Below are 23,478 nucleotides of genomic sequence, written 5' to 3'. Positions count from 1 at the left end.
TCTGGAGTTTATACTTGCATTCACATTTCTAGCGATATGATTTTATTCCACCATCCTAATTCGACTTTGTCCATAACCAATAATGGCAGTATGATCAGAGGGATGCAGGTTTGACAGATAGATTATGACAGATTATCGCGCGATATCGCTAACCATTGTAAAAAGCTGCACTGGAAAATATCGCGAGTGAGTATATCGCATGCGATTAAAAGCCAGCATTGTAAAGGAAGCATTAGTAGGATACGAATACATCTTGACAAATCACATGGCAGCCTTGCACCACACCAAGGAAAATATAGTAGAAGGCAAAACGATATGTCAAAATTGCCGTTCAGCCGTATCACGTATAGATCAAATTAGAAATTATGCCGAATGTCTTAAAATATAGACAATTTTAAGACATTCGGCATCAAAATTTTTTTGAATACCTCGATTTTCGGTGATATTTCGCTTTTCAAAAGAACTCAAATTTTAACATTTGTGACACCAGTAAATGAAGTCCGAATGAGCTAATATTTGCATAGGGTATATTATCGTGCAAAACTACATTTCCTAGCAAGTTCCGAATGAAAAATCGTGATAACTATTTTTATTGGCACCCAAAACCATACTTTTCGTTTCGTATTCCGAAGTCCCAGAGTGTCGATTTTTGACCAAAATTTTTTTTTTCGTGAAGACACTAGATCTCAACGTTTCAAGCCCTTGGGTGATTTTTCGATTTTCGGAAAACTCAAACTTTGATCGCTTTGCGCCACTCTCTCTTAAGTCCGATTAAGCTGATATTTTGCACAGGGTATTTTTCCGAGGTGGAAAACATTTTTTATAGGGTAACTTTTTGAAATTCGAGATGACCATTTCCATTGGCACCCTAGTGTACACGATTAAATCCGGCTCCGTTATAGCTAAAATGCTAATGAGCCTAAATAAATAAACAAATGGGATAAAAGTTTCAAACGACTTTGACTTTTTGCTTTTTGCGTTAGGTAACATAAGGGGGAGGGGAGACGTATTGTTACATAGAGGGAGAGAGGCTCCAAAAACCGCGGTTTGAGAACCACGCCTTAGTTCGCAAGCTTTGGTATTCAGACGGTAACGTTTTTACATGGTATGAAGCTTATTCCCCATTTACTGGTTTGTGTTATAGAAAAGTCTTAGTTCCGTTTTTTTTTGCATTTCATTCGAGTTATGGTTTTGTATTTTGTGAAGCGCATTTCGATCGATTTATTTAAAAATGTTCGAAGAAAACTTGAATAGCAGTAGAAATGTCAAAATAAGCAAAACAAACTCAAGGGAAAGTTAAAATATCTTTCAGTGCCCGACTGGAATTCAAGTTTATTAAATTTGTTTTCGATTGGAATAAAAATGAATGTCGATAAAATCACATTCACATCGAGCAAAATTCCGTATTTTGTAAATTAAGATAATCGAACTTCATATTTTCAGACATTCGTTGGAAAGCTACTGTCATTGCGCGTCTTTTTCAGTATATGTCACAAAATTGAAGCGTAAACAACATAGTTTTTGCCCCTTCGAATATGTTGAATTTCGTACCAACAAAAAACAGGGAGTGTTACTTCATTACTTCAATATGAAAAGAAAAGCGGCGGAAAGTCATCGCATTTTGGTGGAAGTTTATGGTGACCATGCTCCAATTGAACGAACGTGTCAGACGTGGTTTGCACGGTTTAAAAGTGGTAATTTTGACTTGGAAGACGAAGAACGTTTCGGACCGCCATTTTTTCACGTGCGAACAACTGCCCCAACGGCATAAAAAAGGGATTTTTTTGCATCGAATCGTTAATGGCGACGTAAAGTGAGAAGTCGCGCAACGTATGGATACCCCGGCCATGCTTCAACATCGACGGCCGCGCGGAATATTCACGGCCAGAAGGTTATGCTGTCTATCTGGTGGGACCAGCTGGGTGAGGTCTACTATGAGCTGCTAAAACCGAATGAAACCATTACGGGGGACCTCTACCGAAGACAATTGATGCGTTTGAGCCGTGTACTGAAGGAAAACCACAATATGAGCAAAGACACGATCAATTTTAATTTGCAGCACAACAATGCTCAGCCGCATGTCGCGAAACCGGTCAAAACATACTTGGAAACGCTGAAATGGGAGGTCCTATCCCACCCGTCGTATTCTCCAGACATTGCTCCGTCCGATTACTACCTTTTGTGATCGATGCAACATGGGCTGGTTGACCAGCAATTCTCCAATTTAGATGAAGTCAAAAATTGGATCGATGTAGATGGTGTAGATGATGTAGAAAAAAAACATTGGATTGAACCTCCTAGAGGAACAAAAATGTAGGGTTTGACCGTTTGGTATGTTTGACGTTTTTTGATTTTTTGTCATTTTCCGGAAAACGGAAAAAATAATTCTTGAAAATTGGGATTTCTGTAGCGCCAGTAATCGAAATAACACCAATCGCTTTTGTTGAAAAAAATACAGCTTGGTCGTTAATGGGTTAATGGAATTTGTGAAATCTATCGAAATATTTCGAGTCGCTCGGAATGCAGTACCGGGATGAAGAGCTTCCGTTTTTCTTTTCTCTCTTTTTCTCTTTATTTCATCAACTGACTTGACTTCCGTAAGGAAATGGTTGAAGTATCAGGGATGTATATTTTTAATTACATATGGAATTGCGTAATGATATGACCAGCCATCGGAAGCGGTGGTATCCATGTAAAATATTTCTGTTAAATATATTCCTATTTTCCAAAAATATTCTTGGATAGCGTTTATCACATAAATTTTGTAATGAAGTTTTGGAGAAAATATTCGCAATGACAAATAGAAAAAAAAAGATGGTGACCCACCTCATACCCCTATAAATGTGTTATTGGTATTTCAGATTTGTTTAGATAACTAAAACACGAACTGTATTTTTCGTACATCACACACACGCTTTTTGCTAAATTTCATATACTTAATATACTTTATACACAATATAAATTTAAATAAGAATATGCGCATTTAAACATAGACTTTTGACCTACACCCTACTTCTCCAGATTGCGACGACCGTTGCAGTGAAATCATCATTGAATCCCCTCCATATAGTTTCTTCCAATTGATCTACTACATTCATTAGAGTTCAACAAAGAAATATTCTCGAAATGTAATTTTCATCCTAAACTTTTTATTCCCAATAAAACAAACTAATTCGCGGAGAATTTCTTGAAACAATCGAAAACCCTGAATAATTCCAAACACCCGATTTGTAATTTCAAGCTCGGACAAGAGTTCAAGTCGCAATCTGCACCCTACTCAATCCTCATTCTAAAAACAGATGAAATCGAACGACAATCGCCTAAACTTCAGTTTACCAAACTATTTGATGATAGAGAAAAAATCATTCAACATAACCTTAGTAAAATGCGACTTACTTTCACAATTACATAACGTGAACACTACTCAAGACCCACATGACTCCCAACCAGTCAATCAATTGATGGCTGATGGCATTGCTTTATCGTGAACTTAAAGCGCAAGGGAGAAACTGATGTTCGTTTGTTTTTCATTATACTTGCTTGAAATTCTGAATATGTTTTCTCCTCTTCACAAATATATAATAACATATTACGGACTGATATAGCAGCAATATTCATTTTCGATTTCTACAGTCTCTGCTAACCTCCTGATTTTACTTTCATTTATCTTCTCGAGTTGTTCATCCTAGTTTTTTTTTCGTGTCTGCGACGGAGGCATAGCAATAAAATAATAATTGTTGCATCTTTTTTTTTGTTTGTTCGCGTGTCGCAATAATTAATTTAAAAAATAATTAGGTTAAAATATTCTAACAATTACATACTATAAACTATATGCGAATCAGTTGATTTTTTTTGCTTAACTTCGATTTTAGTAGAGGGATTTGGGGTATGGATCTAGGGAAATCGGGGGAAATTTGGATACTTTTGGGGAACATTATATCGTGGAACGGAACACAAGTTAATCTAGATTATCCTGGAAAATAAGTTTTATGTACCCCGGAGATCCTTGCAGAGGCGTGGCGCAGAATGGGCATACCGCTTGGAAACCGTTCGTGCCATGAGGTATGTCAACGTTGGCCCAGTATCTGCAATGGAAGAAAGAGATATCATATTTCGAAACATGGTCTTCACGCGATGAGATAAAACTAGATACATACTTGACAGTTTTTTCCGTGGCCATATGACCGCAGGGATTGAAGCAGTAGGTTGGCGGTCCGGAGTCAACGTAAAATGCGTTTTCCACACCCATACAGAGCGTCACCACGGGGCCAAGCTCCAAGCACATCGGACACCGACGCGCGTTTGAGGCCTTATCCTGTCCCCAACCGTGCTGGCCTGCAAGTAAATTTTGGAAATAATGGCTGTATAATTATTTACAATATTTTACAATATTTTAGTTCTATAAGACAAATCGAACGTAACTTCGCTTGCCTCGTTTATTTTCGTATTACAGGAGTCGCACTAGATGAAAACCCGCTTCACCCATTGATTGATCACAACAAAAATATGCCATCAGGGACAAGCGTAACGCTTGTTGTTCAGAGCTTTTGAACTCACTATTGTCAGAGTCAGGCACGTTCTCGATCTCACAGAACACGGTCCAACTAATTAGTTTGTTGTACAAAAATTTAAACCAGTTATTTCTATTGTGGAAATTTTATTCAATGGAAAACAAGAAATCCGAAACGGAAAACATCTCGGTCACAATAAAATTGGTGCCGTGGCCAGAATTTTCCGTAAAGGAACGATCACGGAAGCCATCGCAGTCGGAGCTCAATAGAGTTTTGTTCAGTCTTATAAAGAACACAAAACGAGTCAGTGGATATCTATATAGATCAAAGGATTTGAATTCGAATTCAAAACACAAGGCCCTCAACTGGATATTTTACTGCTGTAATTTACGAGTGCTGTCCCTGGCCACCTGGACCACTAGCGTCGCCAGAAGAATTGTATTGAGTTTCCCTAGGCTTGAGAATATATAATACTTGGACGAATATTTGATTGCTGGAATAGGATAGATTTTCATTTTCATCGTTTATCGTTCATCGATAGTCGGAACATGGCGAAAGGCCAAGAAAAAAAGCGATTACTGTCACGAAGAAGGAATCAACTCGCGACACTGGGTTGGGCAGAGGCATTTGTGGAGAATTGTAATGCGGAACAAGATCAAGCAAAGGGGCAAATACGAATTACACACCTAGACAATATGATTCAAATTTGGAAGGTATAAAACAGGAGCTGGAAGACTTAGAAAATGACGGCATGACGAAACTCGGTCACAATATGAGACGAAGCTTTTTCCTAATAAAATCAAAACTTTTAACTATGCTATTATAATGGGATTATAAGGAATGACTCGCATTCCACGATACATTTCTGGCTCTTAAACACTCGAACACCGACGTACCAATCATCAGGGTTCGGCATAGTCATAGTCAACTGAGGATAGTCAGCTGACTATCTGACTGACTATATCCGTATTCAGTCGGAAATGACTTTTGACTTCTTCACGCAGTTTTTTCGCCAAAACAGTCAGTCGGGCGTTTAGTCGCTATCTCCCTCTACCGACTCAACTATATCATTTCATTCTTTTCAGTCAAATAGTCTTCATTGCACTTTGAAGTGACTTCCCCCAAAACGAATTCGTACATCTCTCTCTTTCTCATGTATCTTTATCAGTGCTTGGATATTGAATGAACTGAATATGAACCAATGTCATTCATTCGTTTTTTCATTCATGAACAATACTCTCTTTGAACCATCCAACACTGTGATGCCGGGCGAACTGCCTTGATTCACTGCCACCAACGTCAATGAACCATCAACATTCGAAGCTTGAATACTGAACGTGTAGGGGGAACATTCAATGTGAGGTGCGAAGATTTTTAAATCTGTGACGTCACAGATTTTGTTACTTTTCTTATAATAATCCACTACATAGGAAAAGTGTTGTTATTAAATGTAAAAATAATTTCTTAAATCAATGCTAGCGTTCAAAATCATAAGGGCCCGACTTACATTTTTACAGAAACTAAAATTTCAGTATTTTTGAGATGTTCTAAACTTAATTTCAATTAAATTTTACTTCTCGTTACGCCGACCAAAAACGTAAATGAACAAAGTCAGAGTCACAGAATCTTTTGTTCCTTTGACGGATAAACATTTAACAATGCATGGAAAGTGTTGCATGTTTTATTAGTGTAAAATGCACTTGTAAATTAAATTTAATTGACTCCGTTTGACCTAGATTGAGACGAAAAGTTTTCCGCTTGCATCTTAGTTTTAGACGAATGAAGTTTTCAGCAACCTAATTGTGAAAAAACTATTTATGATTGCTGACAAGAGATAAACTTCCATGAAGTTTCTCTAAAATCCGTGCATAGTAGACATTATTCATACTTCTGATATAAGAAGAAATCAAAGAAAAAATTAAACATTTTAGTTCGTGATATGTTTCTACATAATGCTAAATTAGTCAGAGATTCGACTAGAGAGTAGTAACATTTTGTAAAACATCCGAAAACAAACCAGATGTATTTTAATTTTCTTATTTTTTAACTGTCAGTCCCCTAGGGACCGACGCTGGGCTCAACGTGTTAACGACGGTACGAGTGCATTGGGGGTACAAATTGAACAAATCTAGATTCTATCGCTTATTATTCATACATTTTTCGATGGATCTAAAAAAAATTCTCGTATTTCCGCGAGGTGTTGTTGTACGCGCGTAGTTCTAGTTGTATTCATTGTATCGAGTCATACTATAGCTTGTTGGAAAGGTATTTTTGCGCGCTATAATATAGTCCTTGACAGTGTTTTGTTTGGTTAAGTCGTTCGTGAGTTATAGTGTCGCAAATATGGAGCAAAATAAAGAGAAAATCCGACATATTTTACAGTACTACTATGACAAAGGCAAAAATGCATCTCAAGCTGCCAATAAAATTTGTGCAGTTTTTGGACCCGATACAGTTTCCATTTCCACCGCACAACGATGGTTTCAACGTTTTCGTTCTGGTGTAGAGGTCGTCGAAGATGCGCCACGCTCCGGAAGGCCTGTCGTCGAAAATTGCGACAAAATCGCTGAATTAGCCGAGAAAGACCGGCATAGTAGCAGCCGTAGCATCGGCCAAGAGCTGGGGATAAGTCATCAAACCGTTATTAACCATTTGAAGAAGCTTGGATTCACAAAGAAGCTCGATGTATGGGTGCCACACACGTTGACGCAAAAAAACATCTTTGACCGTATCGACGCATGTGAATCGCTGCTGAATCGCAACAAAATCGACCCGTTTCTGAAGCGGATGGTGACTGGCGATGAAAAGTGGGTCACTTACGACAACGTGAAGCGCAAACGGTCGTGGTCGAAGCCCGCTGAAGCGGCTCAGACGGTGGCCAAGCCCTGATTAACGGCCAGGAAGGTTCTGCTGTGTGTTTGGTGGGATTGTCAAGGAATAATCTATTATGAGCTGCTTCCCTATGGCCAAACGCTCAATTCGGACCTGTACTGCCAACAACCGGACCGCTTGAAGGTAGCACTCATGAAGAAGAGGCCATCTTTGATAAACAGAGGCCGCATTGTCTTCCATCGGGACAACGCCAGGCCACACACTTCTTTGGTGACGCGCCAGAAGCACCGGGAGCTCGGATGGGAGGTTCTTTTGCATCCGCCGTATAGTCCGGACCTTGCACCAAGTGACTACCACCTGTTTTTGTCCATGGCGAACGAGCTAGGTAGTCAGAAGTTAGCCACAAAAGAGGCCTGTGAAAATTGGCTATCCGAGTTTTTTGCCAATAAGGAAGCGAGCTTCTATAACAGGGGTATTATGAAGTTGGCATCTCGTTGGGAACAAGTCATCGAACAAAACGGCGCATATTTGACTTAAAACAGATGATTGTAACTAATTTTATGGACAAATGAAAATTCAAAAAAATACCGCAGGTCTTTTTTGACAGCCTAATATTATCTTTATGTAAATTCACAGCCTATGAAGAAACACCAATTGAACCTGTTTTAAAAAAAATGTCGACGATACAATACTCGTTCGCTAACTAGGCTGGAAATTCAATCCAATTAGCGAATTCCACTCGCTAAGTGAATTGCAGAACAGCGACAGCAAAACATCGAATTCAATAGTTCAATCATATTAGTTCTAGCTGGCTCAAATGGAATGCGTTTGAAAGGACAGAAAAAAAATATCTGCATTCAGACACAGTAACCATCTCTGAATCTGAATGATTCAACGGCAAACCGGCCCGTGAATCTCATATGCTACTGAACCAAATATACAGCTTACAGGCTACGTTCAGAGGACAAGAGAGTATTGTTAGACTCTCTTCGAAATATTATCACAGCTGTTTAACGTTATGAGTACAAGTTCTTCAGCACAGGGTTGCCAATAACAACTTTCAAAAAACTGGAAGAACGCTCTTTAAAAAACTGGAATATAAATATAAACAGAATACCACAATATATATAAAACCATTTTATTTTAAAAAGATTGTCTTTAAAATGATTTTTTTACCCATTCCAATGATTGAGAAATAGAATCTCCTTTGAAGCTGCGTGTCGTATTCATATGCAGTTCTTTTTCTTTTTTTCTCTATTATAGTGATTTTCAACACATTTCGGCTGGTTCGTCACTCTTTACTTCCATTTTGGAAGAATGTCGGAAGTGAGAATTCAGCTCGTGATCTCTGCGTGAGAGGTATGGATGTTACTATTACGCCGGACCGCCTCCGCTCATTAGCAGTTCATAAAATGGCGAAATAAATGTTTAATTAATCATATCAGTCGAGGAGTTCAAAATGACGTTTTTCACTACTCGAACATTACTGTAAAACAATATTTGAGGATCATTTTTTCTAGAACCTCTAGAAAATACAGTTTTATTTGGGTAAAACTTAAAAAATCTCTTCATGTCCATCATGTCCAGGTTAATTGAGGTGCATAGGGACACGGAATTTAACTCCAATCCTCTGCGAATTTTTATTTCTGTAGTGTTCCGTTTGTCCATATTCGTTGCTATCTTTTTCTCACTCACGAAGAACGGGAATAAGAAAAATCAATCTTCGGTTCGACGCTTTTGCGTGGTTTGTTTCAGCTCCCATTGTTAACATTTGAATGCGGACATTGACAATTGCAACGAATGGGAGCTCAAAACAAAACACGCAAAACTGCCAAACAGACGTCTCCGTGCATATGCTTGTGTGGTATGGTCGCCTTATTATCAAAATGGCGTTCAGCGAATCGAAGCGATTCAACGCAAATTCGTTTGTTTCGCTCTGCGAAATTGGAACAATCCTTCAAATCTTCCAAATTATGAAGATCGCTCTAATTTAATTGGACTAGACTCACTAAATCTACGTAGAGACGTCGCTAAAGCGATATTCGTATCAGACCTGATCCTCTCAAACATCGACTGTTCTACTCTTCTCCAATTAATTAATTTTATTATAGGGACACGAACTTTGCGCTCTCATACATTCATTTGTGTCTCCTCTTCACGCACTAATTACGGGGATAATGAACCCGTTTCAAGTATGTGCCGAGTTTTCAACCGCTCGTACACTTCGTATGATTTTAACTTGACCCGTTCACATCTGAAAAGGATTTTTTCTAATGCCCTTAGATATTAAGTAGAATTTAAGTTAGATTTAAGTATATCATTAGGACACTCTTGTTCAGGTCTGTTGATAACAAATAAATAAACAATTAAACAATTAACCATACGCATGGAAACATTCGTTCTCGCTCTTTTCCCTCGCGTGATATCTACAGCGCAAAATTTTTTTGTATCGTACACGAAAATAACTCATACGTATAAAATAGCGTTCTGCTATTTTGCTCGCTATTTACTAATACTATCGCGAGGACTTTTATAACATACTTGATAAATGTCTAAGTTCGTTGGTTTGAGTTCACGATGGGTAGACAATAAACCGTCCATTGATGGGGTAATTAGTGTAATTATTGTCAGGGGGGAATTGGAAGTGTGGATTGAAGTCAGTTGAATGAAGAGGCAGATTTGTATTCATTAGTCGCGTTAGTTAAAATAACTAGTTCACCGGTCATCCTCGCTAGTCAACGCACTTTTTGTTGCCGGCGACCACCGAAGCAGTTCTAGTCGAAGCGAAGCTGCTGAGAGTTGAGTCGGTCTTCATTTTTCACCTTCGAAGATTTCGGGCCCTGCCAAACATTCAATAAATTCATTATTTAAGTGCAGCTCTCAAGGGGGAGGCTGCTCAGTCTATAGAGTCGATTTCTTATAGCTCAGCGAATTACTCTGTTGCTTGGCAAGCCCTTGTAAATAGATATTCCAATGAATATCTTATAAAACAGAGGCACAGAAGACTCTTTTTGATATTCTACCCTTTAAAAACAAAGCGCATCAACTCTGCATTTGTTGGTGGACGAATTTGAACGTCATATAGAGATTTCGAAACAACTAGGCGAACCAACGGATCAATGGAGCAGCATCCTCGAACATCTAATGTGTACACTAGGGGGCAAATGAAAGAGCTCATTTCGAATTTCAAAAAGTTACCCCATGAAAAATGTTCACCATCTCGAAAAAACACCCTATGTAAAATTTCAGGTCAATCGGACTTAAAGGAGAGTGGCGCAAAGCGGTCAAAGTTTGAGTTTTTTGAAAATCGAAAAATCACCGAAAGAAAATCGGGGTTTTCAAAAAAAATTGTTGCCAAATGTCTTAAAATAGCTTAAAATAAAAATATGAAACGTTAGATCTACTGTCATCTCCAAAAAAATTTTTCTGTCAAATCGACATTCTGGGACTTGTTTTTTCGGAATACGAAGAAAAACGTATGATTTTAGGTGCCAATAAGAAAAGTTATCTCGATTTATCATTCGGAACTTGCTGCGAAATGTTGATTTGCACGATAATATGTCCAATGCAGAGTATTAGCTCAATCGGACTTCATTTACAAATGTTGCAAACTTTAAAATTTCAGTTTTTTGAAAAACGAAAAATTACCGGAAATTGAGATCTTCAAAAAATTTTTTTGATGCCAAACCTATATACAATAGAACCCCGATTATCCGCGGAATAGTCGGGCAAGCTCTCCGCGGATTACGAAAATCGCGGATAACGCAATAGAGGGCTAATAATTGGGCGCAAACACAAAAAAAAATTTGTTTGCATGAAAACTATGTTTCATCGATTCAGAAATCATTAAACTATCCATCTGTCTGTAACGTTGTTTACATCAGTGATCAGATAATGTGAAAGCTATGACTAAAACAAAAGAACAAAACTCTACCGCTCGCTGACAAATTCCGCTGGCGAAATTTCTGCCTCAGAAGCAATTTATATTATCAACAGAGAATCGTGGTGAGATAGATATATATTTTTTATGAAATTCCAAAAAAAATCAACTTGAGGTTCACAGCTGTGTGTAATTGTTAGTTGAAAATGTCTGTCCTGGAGTTCTTTTCGCCAAACTCTTAGCCACCGTTTTTTATTGAATAGCTCGAACTTTGACTCGTCGGACCAGATTACACGCTTCCAGAACTCCAGCGGTTTGTGGATATGATTCCTTGCGAAAGGAAGTCGCATTTTTCTTGTTGATTTTGCTTCCGCTTCCTAGCAAAACAGCTCTTCAGATCACGTTCTAGTATGCTTCCTCGAATGGTGCGTTCAGATATCGGTAGATCTAGCGACTCTTTTATTGAACGAATGGTTATGCGTGGATCTTTTTTGATCTCACGGATGATCAGGTTGTCCATTCGTGTATTAACTTTACGTTTTGATCCTCTCCCCAGTCGATCAGTAACACTTCCAAGCTGTTGATGTTTCATAATAATATTCTGAACTGCTCCCCGGTTTGTTCCATATAGCTATTCTTCGTTGAGATTCGTCTTGATTCGATTGACGCACGACATGATTTCGGATCGGAATGTTGTGTCCGCCCATTTTCCGTAGCGTCCACACCTTCAAGAACAATTTATTTGGTCACAAAAAGTTGGCTTCAGAACCCCACAATTTATGTTAGTTGTAGATATCAATATCTTCTTTCTTCTTCTTCAATGACACTAACGTTCCTAGAGGAACTTCGCCGTCTCAACGTAGTATTACTTACGTCATTTTTATTAGTACTTAGTTGAGATTTCTATGCCAAATAACACGCCTTGAATGCATTCTGAGTGGCAAGCTCTAGAATACGCGTGATCACAGTGCAAGTCGGAGGAAATTTCTTTGACGAAATGAATTGACGGGAATCGAACCCGAACCCCCGGCATGTTAGTTATGACGCTAACCACTCGGCCACGGGAGCACTTAGATGTCAATATAACAAACATAAATTGTGGGGCAACTAGTGGGAGAAGCAGCTTTTTGTGAACAAGTGAATTGTTCTTGAAACTTTTGACGCTGGGGTGCATCAACGAAAAAACACAATAAAATATTATAACAGTAATGGATTTTATGGTGTGACATAAACAAAATCCATTATTATGTAAAGTACGATTTGAGTACATTTACTTTTTTATGTTTGAAAAAGAAATGAACGATGCTATGAGGGCAAAATGAGTCCTGGAGTTTCATTCTTCTATACCATTAACAGAAATCAAAAATAATTTAATTTAAGTGAGATATGACTCGAATTAATGTATGAGCTAAAACAGCGAAACCTACCTTGTACATGGCCACAATTTAAATACACATAAGGCTGATTGACGTGTTCACCCAATGACACTTTTCTAGGAATAACTAAAGTATTTAGGCCAACCGGACACTGTGGGCGTCCAGCGTTGATTTCGTCTACCAATTTCTCTAGATCTTTCTTTGTCTGCAAAGGAAACGACAATACTATAAGCGAATCTCGATTTTCAGATAAAACAAACGACTACAGACCGGCGAGTGTCGCAACCCTTCAGCCGACCGCCAAAGTAGCGTCGCACCGCACAAATCAATTAGTGTTCCATCCTGCAGCGCATTGGTCTCCTCGTAAACTGGCTGTCCTTTTTGTTGTGCGGATCGACATTCCCGCAGACTGAACACATCACCGCCGACTGATGTTTCACGCCATAAACCACACTCGGCGGAACCACCGCAAAACTGACCTTTCGGGTGCATAATCAGCACGCCGTTCGTTGTGAGACCGTCGATTTCCACGTTATCCTGCCATTTGGTTGCCTTTTCCTGAAACGAAAACGAAACGAAACGTGATAATACACTCATGAATATCAATCAGCCGAAGTAATCACTTCTATCTCTCCTACGCTAGTAAAGGGACCATAAAATCTTGAATCACTACCAAATTGCATCTTACATAGTAGGAGCATATCACGCTCCACAGTGCCCACAAGCGGAACGAAACGAAAGCTGTCTTCCGACCGCGAAGCTAGTTTGCCATCATAACAGCACCCATAATCTTCGTTGTTACTTCTTATGTCACCGTTTTTCTTTCTTCCATTTTTTCTTCCAACTCACTTACTTTTGTGTTTGATAAAACAGAAGTTGCAAGTTTGCGAAATGGCAAGTGGAAATAAAATTTACAGTTTAGCGAATTGGCTATATGTGACACCATGCTGAGAGTAACAAAAATAGCAAGAAAGGTTTCGTCCCAACGCCACCCAGACGCTGTTATAGTTGTTGCAGTTGAGGAAGTAATATCTGTCATGTTAGAGCAAGTGTCCCCATGGCACATTCAAAATAACGTATTGTTGTTTCTATCGTCTGGCGTACTTATTGCCCGTCAATGCCCTAGGTTCCCTTAGACAACGGGTGCTAATTTAATGAACATGTAAGAGTACTAAGAGTACTGTTCTAAAACCTCACTTCACTGTGATCATTCGTTTGAAGAAAACAGTAAGCACATATTAATAGGTCATATGCGCAATAACAGTGCGATCTTCAAGATCTCCATGAGCTGTAACATCCGGACAACACTATGAGTTATAATGACATTGATGAGATGGATAAACAGAAAGACAAGTCAAGCGTATTCTCCCCAAAAGAAGTTTATGGTATGTTATTCTGACGAACAACCCAAAACTGCTCTGGCGCCATCGGCTGTAATTAACAGGGCTCGGCAAAGTCATATTCAACTAAGGATAGTCAGCAGACTATGGAGAAACTCGCCTTCGTATCGTATTCTATTGGAAATGAGTTTTGACCTCCTCCAGTTTCTCTGTCAACATAACTCAACAGTTCGGGCGTTTGGTTGCTACTTCACTCTACGACACGACTGTCTCATTTAATTTTCCCCGTCAAATGGACTTCAATGCATATTGAAATGACTCCCCCCAAAATGAATTCGTTTCTCTCTCTCTCATGTATCACGTGTGCATGTAGCGATGTTTGAGTTCAACGTGGTTTGACATATAAATGGTGTGTCACATCAAATTGCATCACGGAAAAAACGCTGTAGAAATTCGCCCAGTAGACCGATCCTTTTGAAAATTTTAGACAGTAAAATAAAAACTATTAAACAACTTTTGGCATTTTCTTTTTATTCATACTTCGAGCCCAATCCCGTATGCTCGTACCTTCCTCTTTACCCCGTCCATAAGGTTCTGTACAACGTCAGGTTGTAGTTTTTTTTTAACAGAAATCCATTTTCTCTTGAAGTCCGCCTCCGATTTGACAACTTTTGGGTTCTTCCGGAGGGCCTGCTTCATAATCGCCCAATATTTCTCTATTGGGCGAAGCTCCGGCGCGTTGGGCGGGTTCATTTCCTTTGGCACGAAGGTGACCCCGTTGGCTTCGTACCACTCCAACACGTCCTTTGAATAGTGGCACGAAGCGAGATCCGGCCAGAAGATGGTCGGGCCCTCGTGCTGCTTCAATAGTGGTAGTAAGCGCTTCTGTAGGCACTCCTTAAGGTAAACCTGCTCGTTTACCGTGCCGGTCATCACGAAGGGGGCGCTCCGCTTTCCGCAAGAGCAGATCGCTTGCCACACCATGTACTTTTTGGCAAACTTGGATAGTTTCTGCTTGCGAATCTCCTCCGGAACGCTGAATTTGTCCTCTGCGGAGAAGAACAACAGGCCCGGCAGCTGACGAAAGTCCGCTTTGACGTAGGTTTCGTCGACTATTACCAGGCAATGCGGCTTCGTCAGCATTTCGGTGTACAGCTTCCGGGCTCGCGTCTTCCCCACCATGTTTTGCCTTTCGTCGCGGTTAGGAGCCTTCTGAACCTTGTATGTACGCAGGCCCTCCCGCTGCTTGGTCCGCTGGACGAATGAACTTGACAATTTCAGCTTATTGGCGACATCCCGGATCGAACTTCTCGGATCACGTCTAAACTGCTTAACTACGCGCTTATGATCTTTTTCAGCGAAGGAGCATCCATTTATGCCTTCCTTCACCTTCCGGTCGATGGTTAGGTTCTCGAAGTATCGTTTTAGTACTCTGCTGACCGTGGATTGGACGATTCCCAGCATCTTACCGATGTCCCGATGTGACAACTCCGGATTCTCGAAATGAGTGCACAGGATTAATTCACGACGCTCTTTTTCGTTCGACGACATTTTTCCAAATTTACGAAAAATTGACAGTGATGCATGGCCAACGTGATCTATACACTCTTATCTGATTTTAAAGCGAAAGCTGAAGATATAATTCCTAAAAATTAAATTTCTCCAGCGTTTTTTCCGTGATGCAATTTGATGTGACACACCCTTTACTACAGGTGAGGTAAATTTTTTCCGTATCGCAGACGAAAAGAATCACGCATATAAAATAGCGTACAGTTTTGTGTTCAGAAACGCTGACAAATTTGTGAATTTTTTGTTGTTGATATAAACCGGCTTTTCTGTATATTTTTTTCACAAAATTGAACTCGAAGACAAAGTGAACTGATAGAATTCGTCCCAAACTGCACGCTATTTACTAATACTAACGCGAGAACTTTTATAGCATACCGTCTAACTTTCTATGTTCGTTGATTTGAGTTCACGGAAGGTAAACAATAAACCGTCCATTAATAGTGTAACTACTTTTTTGCATCAAAAATCAATTTATCGTTTCACTTCATGTGGACGTTAAAATAAGATTGTGTACGCGGGTAACGAGATTCGTTCAGGGGGAGTAGAAGTGTGGATTGAAGTCAGGTTGAATGAAGAGGCAGATTTGTATTCATTAGTTACGTCAATTAGAATAACCATTTCCAGAATAGTCCATCAATCATCCTCGCTCTCAACGAGTCAATTCAAATCAAGTTGACGGCGAACACCGAAGAAGTCCTAGTCGAAGCGAAGCTACTGAGAGGAGAGTCGATTTTCATTTTTGATCTTCGAAGATTTCGGGCCCAGGTTGCTGGTGTAAAAATGATGTGTTTAACGAGTGGAGGAATTAAACCATCTGAAATAAAATCCAGACACGGAGATATTGTTTGGTCTAAAATGCGTTTTATATCGCATGATTCAATATAGTAAAGGGTATGTCACATCAAATTGCATCACGGAAAAAACGCTGTAGAAATTTAATTTTTAGGCATTATATCTTCAGCTTTCGCTTATAATCAGATAAGAGTGTATAGATCACGTTGGCCATGATTCACTGTCATTTTTTCGTAAATTTGGAAAAATGTCGTCGAACGAAAAAGAGCGTCGTGAATTAATCCTGTGCACTCATTTCGAGAATCCGGAGTTGTCACATCGGGACATCGGTAAGATGCTGGGAATCGCCCAATCCACGGTCAGCAGAGTACTAAAACGATACTTCGAGAACCTAACCATCGACCGGAAGGTGAAGAAAGGCAAAAATGGATGCTCCGTCAGTGAAAAAGATCACAAGCGCGTAGTTAAGCAGTTTAGACGTGATCCGAGAAGTTCGGTCCGGGATGTCGCCAATAAGCTGAATTTGTCAAGTTCATTCGTCCAGCGGACAAAGCAGCGGGAGGGCCTGCGTACATACAAGGTTCAGAAGGCTCCTAACCGCGACGAAAGGCAAAACATGGTGGGGAAGACGCGAGCCCGGAAGCTGTACACCGAAATGCTGACGAAGCCGCATTGCCTGGTAATGGACGACGAAACCTACGTCAAAGCGGACTTTCATCAGCTGCCGGACCTGTTGTTCTTCTCCGCAGAGGACAAATTCAGCGTTCCGGAGGAGATTCGCAAGCAGAAACTATCCAAGTTTGCCAAAAAGTACATGGTGTGGCAAGCGATCTGCTCTTGCGGAAAGCGGAGCGCCCCCTTCGTGATGACCGGCACGGTAAACGGGCAGGTTTACCTTAAGGAGTGCTTACAGAAGCGCTTACTACCACTATTGAAGCAGCACGAGGGCCCGACCATCTTCTGGCCGGATCTCGCTTCGTGCCACTATTCAAAGGACGTGTTGGAGTGGTACGAAGCCAACGGGGTCACCTTCGTGCCAAAGGAAATGAACCCGCCCAACGCGCCGGAGCTTCGCTCAATAGAGAAATATTGGGCGATTATGAAGCAGGCCCTCCGGAAGAACCCAAAAGTTGTCAAATCGGAGGCGGACTTCAAGAGAAAATGGATTTCTATTCAAAAAAAACTACAACCTGACGTTGTACAGAACCTTATGGACGGGGTAAAGAGGAAGGTACGAGTATACGGGATTGGGCTCGAAGTATGAATAGAAAGAAAATGCCAAAAGTTGTTTAATAGTTTTTATTTTACTGTCTAAAATTTTCAAAAGGATCGGTCTACTGGGCGAATTTCTACAGCGTTTTTTCCGTGATGCAATTTGATGTGACACACCCTTTAGGCAATATTTTTACGCTTCTATCGCAATTAATGAAATGTTATTTTTCATTAGATAAACAATTGAATAACTATTGAACAATTGAATAATTAGATAAATCATTGAATAACTGTAAAATGTTAAGCGTTATCGAAACGCCCTAACTGCCTCGTTTTGATTGGCCCGATTTACGGTTTCCCCAACACAGCCATATCAACCAAGCAGCCTTGGGGAAATCGACATTGTAGATACAAGAAAGTATGGAGACTTTTGTTCTCACCGAAATGTGTCCCCTAACACAGACTTCAAAACCAAATAGCATTGGAGAAATCGGCATTGCAAATACATGAAAGTCGGGGGTAATTTTGTTCCGGCGGAAATGTGTTTCCCTAACACAGACTTCAGAACCAAGGTGTCTGGGGAAATTGGCATTGCAAATACATGTAAGTCGGGGGCATTTTTGTTCCGATTGAAATGTGTTTCCTTAACACAGGCTTTAAATCCAAGGAGCTTGGGTAAATTGACATTTGCAAATACATGCAAGTCGAGGGCATTTTTCTTCCGGCGGAAAGGTGTTTCCCCAACACAGACTTCAAAACCAAGGTGTCTGGGGAAATCGGCTTTGCAAATAAATGCAAACTGCGAGTGCTTTTGTACTTGCTTGCCTTTGTGCAGACAAAAATATGTTTTCTTAACACGGTCTTCTAAATTTAGAAACCTGGGAAAATCGTGCAGATACTAGAGGCGAATGGACTTTCAAGTTTAAAGCCACTATAGTATAAAAAGTAGAAGTTGAAGTTGTTGACTCATGCAAGCCGAAGGTATTTCTGCACCCGCATGTTTTCTTTGCACTCCGAAAAGTGTTTTCCTAACACGGATGACAAAAGCGGGTACGAACACAACGCTTTGGCTCGGTTATTCAAAATTGCATTGAAGGATATGTCTTCATATCTTCTGCTCACTGAATATCTACGCATACCATTTGATGATTAGGCAAAATGTTGATAATTAATTGGTGCGATAACGCCTATTGACTAAACAATAAGCGTTCGACGTACATGTCAAAATCGAAACTGAGTGCCTGAAGTTCATCAAATCAAGCAAATTCGCGGTTCGAGAAGTACGTACACTTTAGAGCAAATGCAAAATTGAGAGGAAAATGTAAAATAAAATAACCGTTTGATAATTCTTCCGTTCACATATTTTGTCCTAGGCATCATACCAAACGTAAAAGGAACGTCATTTACTTGTAACGAAGAACATAATCTATCACAATGCATGAATTGAGTTTACATGTTACATGGCATTTATTAAATCTTTTTACTTACGAATCAAATATTTTGAATTCAATTGAATTCGGAAATTGTTTCATTCAATCAAAAATTTAATCATTACAAACAAATGATTGGTAAGCTAAGGTAGTCCCACGTCAACCTTGCGGTAATATCATAGATATGACCCGCCCATTTTAGTTCATTCGATTTTTTTTGTTCCCGTTCAACCTTTCATGGTTTAGGAATGACGGAGGTGTAAAGACACGAATTTCGGGCGTTTTTTCGAGCTCCGCAAAAATAAAACGAAAAATATTTTTACTATCCATTATATCATTATTTATTCATCTATCTTTTAACAATAAAACAAAAAATTAACGGAGAAAAAAAGCGCATAACTAGAATAATTAAGAGGTGATGAAGTGAGGGGTTCCAAAAAAAAATTTGCCTGGCGTAACGATTCCAGTACTTCTGGTTATCTGAAACAAAAAAAATCGAACAGATTCTGAGACAGTGAAGATGCCGCTATTGCATGAACCTCGGACAAGGTTTTTGACAAAATGGTGGCTGTTTGAAAAAAAAAACTTTTTTTCTTACGTTTCTCGATTTTTTTTTAAATAATAAAATTTTAAAAATATCATTTTTTTAGAAGCTCATGCGATAGAGAGATGTCTGCAGATTGTATCCATATAAATTCGACATGAATCGGTTCAGTAGAACTTGAGATATCGTGTACGCCAGTTTGAAAAAAGACTAGTTTCGAGAAAAACGCGTTTGAAGTTCATTGTTATGGCCGTAGCAGGTTAGATACCGCATCACTAAAATGGCTCTAACTCAGTAAATAATAAGATTTTCGATAAGTTCTTTCTAGAGTATATTCGTGAATGCCTAAAGTACAGAAATATGATGGAAAAAATTTTGATTTTTTTTTTCAAATTTCTAGACTAGAATACTGCCTTAACACCTCGATCGCTCCATCACCCAGATCTAGGTGACGGGTGTATTTCCTGGGAGGCCCCGTCACCCAGATGTGGGTGACACTTTTCTCGTTTAATTTGAATAGGATTTTTAAACGGAATATGATAAAATGGGCACTTAAATGTAAATATGGGTTATCAAGAATAATCAAAAAATCAAAAACATAAAAATATAGTTTTTATACTATACTTTTAAACGGTTTTATCCAGAATTACCTACTGTAAATATGTTTGTATGTTTATCTGCAGGGTTGTCCCACATCATTAGAAATTTAACCTCCTTCCTGTTGACCGATTGATCTGAAATTTGGAGCACGCCTTCATATCTCTGCTGTCGTTATAACTTATATTCTATGATCTTGAAAATCCTGTTATAACTGCGTATTCTATGATCTTGAAAATCCAAGATGGCGGCCGGTACAAAATGGCGGACTATATATTTTACCAAAACCCCATCAATATTGGTATGAAATGAAAGGGCTTGACTAGTAGAACACAGTTATTTATGGAAAATGTAAATCCAAAATGAACGCCATCACAAAATGGGACATTTTTTTCAATTCATCAATATGGGTATCAAAAGATATTGCTTGACTAATAGAACATACTTATTTGTGAAAAATCACATTTAAAATGTACTGTTGAAAAATCAATATCATTGTGTCGTCTATAGTAAGTTCATCTAACATATCGTCCATGTCTTCTCTTGCGTATAGTTCCTCAATATCCTAATCGGAACTCGATGAGATAATACTCGAAACTTTCCTCCTAACGCTTCGCACTATTTCGTCGTTACTTCTTTCCTCGCTTTCAGATTTACTATTACGCCGTCCGGTGAACATTTTAAGGATGAAAAACACACATGTGTGTCTAAAAAAATATACATAATAGACATATTGTTTTGACGTAGAACTACGTCTTTCATTTCTATACCAGGGTGTAAAATCAAAGTTTCGAAAACGAAAGCGTTACGCCGGAGACCGAGATTTTGAGCGTTAATAGCTCCTAAACAGCTGAACGAAATGGTATGATTAACACTTCATTCGAAAGATAAAATGTCTACGCGTTATATACTTGTTACTTTTTGATCCAAAAACTTGTTTCAATAGTCTTAAAATTGCTTTCAAAACAGGCTATTGAAATCACCAATCGGTATATAAGCGAGCGCCACTCGGAAATTCACTCAGTTATAATTGAACAGTGATTGGAGCATGTTGTCGCTGTTGTGGTGAAGCTCTTCGTTTATCATGAAAGCGCGGATGAACGGTGTCACCAAGAGCCTGTTTGTGCACCTTAGGCCGAAAGGGAATCCATCAGGAGGAGAGTGATGCCACAAACGGTTCCGCTTGAAACATCGGAGCAGCCAACACACACACATGCACGCGCGGAACTATTTTCGTTTGGATGCCATTCAGCATCGAGAAATTTCAGGAAAGATGCAATCGTTGTTGAAAAATAATCTGCCAGTTCCCCTGAGAACTGAAAAATACATTCATGCGAAAGAGTTCATTTTAATGCTTTCTATCCATGTAACACTGCGACCAAATATTTTTCAATTAAGTGCTATTAACAGGTGGTTATCGAGTTGGTATTAACCACTGGTGGGCTTCGAGTATCGAGGAAAATCGGGAAAGAACTAATCGTTGCTGAAAAATACTCTGTCAGTTCCCCTGAGAATTTAAAAATACATTGATGAGAAACAGTTTATTCTAATGTTTTCTATGCAAATAACAATGCAATCAAATACATTTGGTTTTGTGATTTTTCAATTGATCGCAATTAACAGGAAAGCGCGCATCTCTATCGCATTGGGCTCGCAGCAAACAATCTTTGTGATTGTGGCGATGGCTACCACGACATCGAGCATGTTGTCTGGTCGTGTATCCGGTTCCATGCTGCTCGCTCTCAGCTCTCTAGAGCACTGAGAGCACAAGGCAGACAATCGGATATCCTCGTCCGGGATATCTTAGGTAGCCGGGATCCTGATCTTCTGCTTCATCTATACCTGTTCCTCAGAAACGCCGATGTCAACGTTTAATGATGTTTCCTTCGTTGTGTCCCCGTTTCATATCCCTCCTATCCGATCGATAAACTTTTACTTAGTCGCGGCAATACATACACACACTCTTTACAGATGCACGGGCCGAAGGTTGTGCAGTCCACTGATTATTCTCTACACGAGCTGATGATTGCGCCGGCTAGTGACCATTCTATCCTGGATTCCTCGAGTCGAGAAAGACGCACCACGCTAGATATGGGGTACAGACTAGGGGGGCGTTGCTGAGTAATGGTCAGCTGCATCCCAATAGGAAGTATCCCGTGTCGGGCACACGTACAGAGCATCGAAGACTGCGACATACCAATTATGAGAACACTTGTAATACTAACCTCGAGTCAACCGCGAGTAATCGGTTACATATTACTAACAAAGTCTAAGCAAACATTGTCAAAATATTGAACTCCCGGCCCCGTTAGGCTGACGCCATATGAGCCTTAATAAAATATATATTTTGGATAAAAAAAAAATTAAAAAAAAACAGGAAAGCTTCTGAAAATTATTCTTTTTCGGCGAGGAATCAAGGGATCGAGGGATTCATTACCTAGCCTGACCTGACCTGAAAGACATGCAGTTTGTTTGGAACTGTGAGGAAGGGCAGAAAAGCCAGGAGGCAGGAGGCAGGAGGAGAAGAGAAGGTGACCAAGAGAGTATCAGCACCGAAAAACGGTTCCGCTTGAGACATCGGAGCAGCCACCACACACACATACACGCGCGGAACTATTTTTGTTTGGTTGCCATCCAGCATCGAGAAGATTCCGGAAAGATATTATCGTTGCTGAAAAATAATCTGCCAGATCCCTTGGGAATTGAAAATTACATTCAAGCGAAAGAGTTTATTTGAACGTTTTCTATCCATATAATACTGCGACCAAATACAATTGATTTTGTGGTTTTTCAATCATGTGCAATTAACAGGTGGTTATCGAGTTAGCATTAACCACTGGTGGTGGACTTCGAGAAGAATCCGGAAAGATATCGCTGCTGCAAAATAATCTGACAGTTCCTCTTGGCATTGAAAATAACATGCAAGCGAAAAAGCTCTCGTTTTCAAACTGCCTCAAATATTCATTTGGTCATTCATTCAGAATGGATTCAGATTCAACTTCAAACAAATGATCACTGAATTAACGATAGTCCTACGTCACCATTGCAGTTATACCATAGATATAACCCACTTCCTGTTTTTTGGAATAAGCAGGGGCTTCTCCGTGTTGTGCAATTATTATTCTTCTTTTAGCTTTTTATCTACCAAGCGCAAAGAATAATGAAAACGAATCACGTGGAAAGTCGGAGTTGCCGGATGTGATGTAGTTTATGACGATTATCTTCCCACAAATGTGACATATGTTCTCAATATGATATATTCACAGAATCTTCGCAATCGATTGAACAAAATATTCCATATTATCCTATAAATTTGTAGTTCTTAATCGCCATCGAATATAGTATATAAAGTAAGTACGTTCGGTTATATTTCATTTTTTATTATCATTTCCAAC

General features: G+C 39.5%; 1 protein-coding gene across 2 annotated transcripts in view; it reads right to left on the bottom strand.

The window, feature by feature from the left end:
* Positions 1–2,890: 2,890 nt before the first annotated feature.
* LOC129770391 (protein pellino) overlaps positions 2,891–23,478 on the bottom strand; it is a 151,529-nt gene continuing 130,941 nt past the window's right edge. For both annotated transcript variants that reach the window (XM_055773211.1, XM_055773219.1), the window contains exons 5-8: positions 12,870–13,157; positions 12,651–12,804; positions 4,158–4,335; positions 2,891–4,085 (exon numbers count right to left, since the gene is read on the bottom strand). In XM_055773211.1, coding sequence (XP_055629186.1) covers positions 3,959–4,085; positions 4,158–4,335; positions 12,651–12,804; positions 12,870–13,157 — 747 coding nt within the window. In that variant the 3' untranslated portion in view covers positions 2,891–3,958. The remainder of the gene's footprint in view (positions 4,086–4,157; positions 4,336–12,650; positions 12,805–12,869; positions 13,158–23,478) is intronic.

Source organism: Toxorhynchites rutilus, chromosome 1 (genome assembly GCF_029784135.1).
Source record: "Toxorhynchites rutilus septentrionalis strain SRP chromosome 1, ASM2978413v1, whole genome shotgun sequence".
NCBI classification, from domain to species: Eukaryota; Metazoa; Arthropoda; class Insecta; order Diptera; family Culicidae; genus Toxorhynchites; species Toxorhynchites rutilus.
This window is presented reverse-complemented; position numbering and strand designations above follow the sequence as displayed.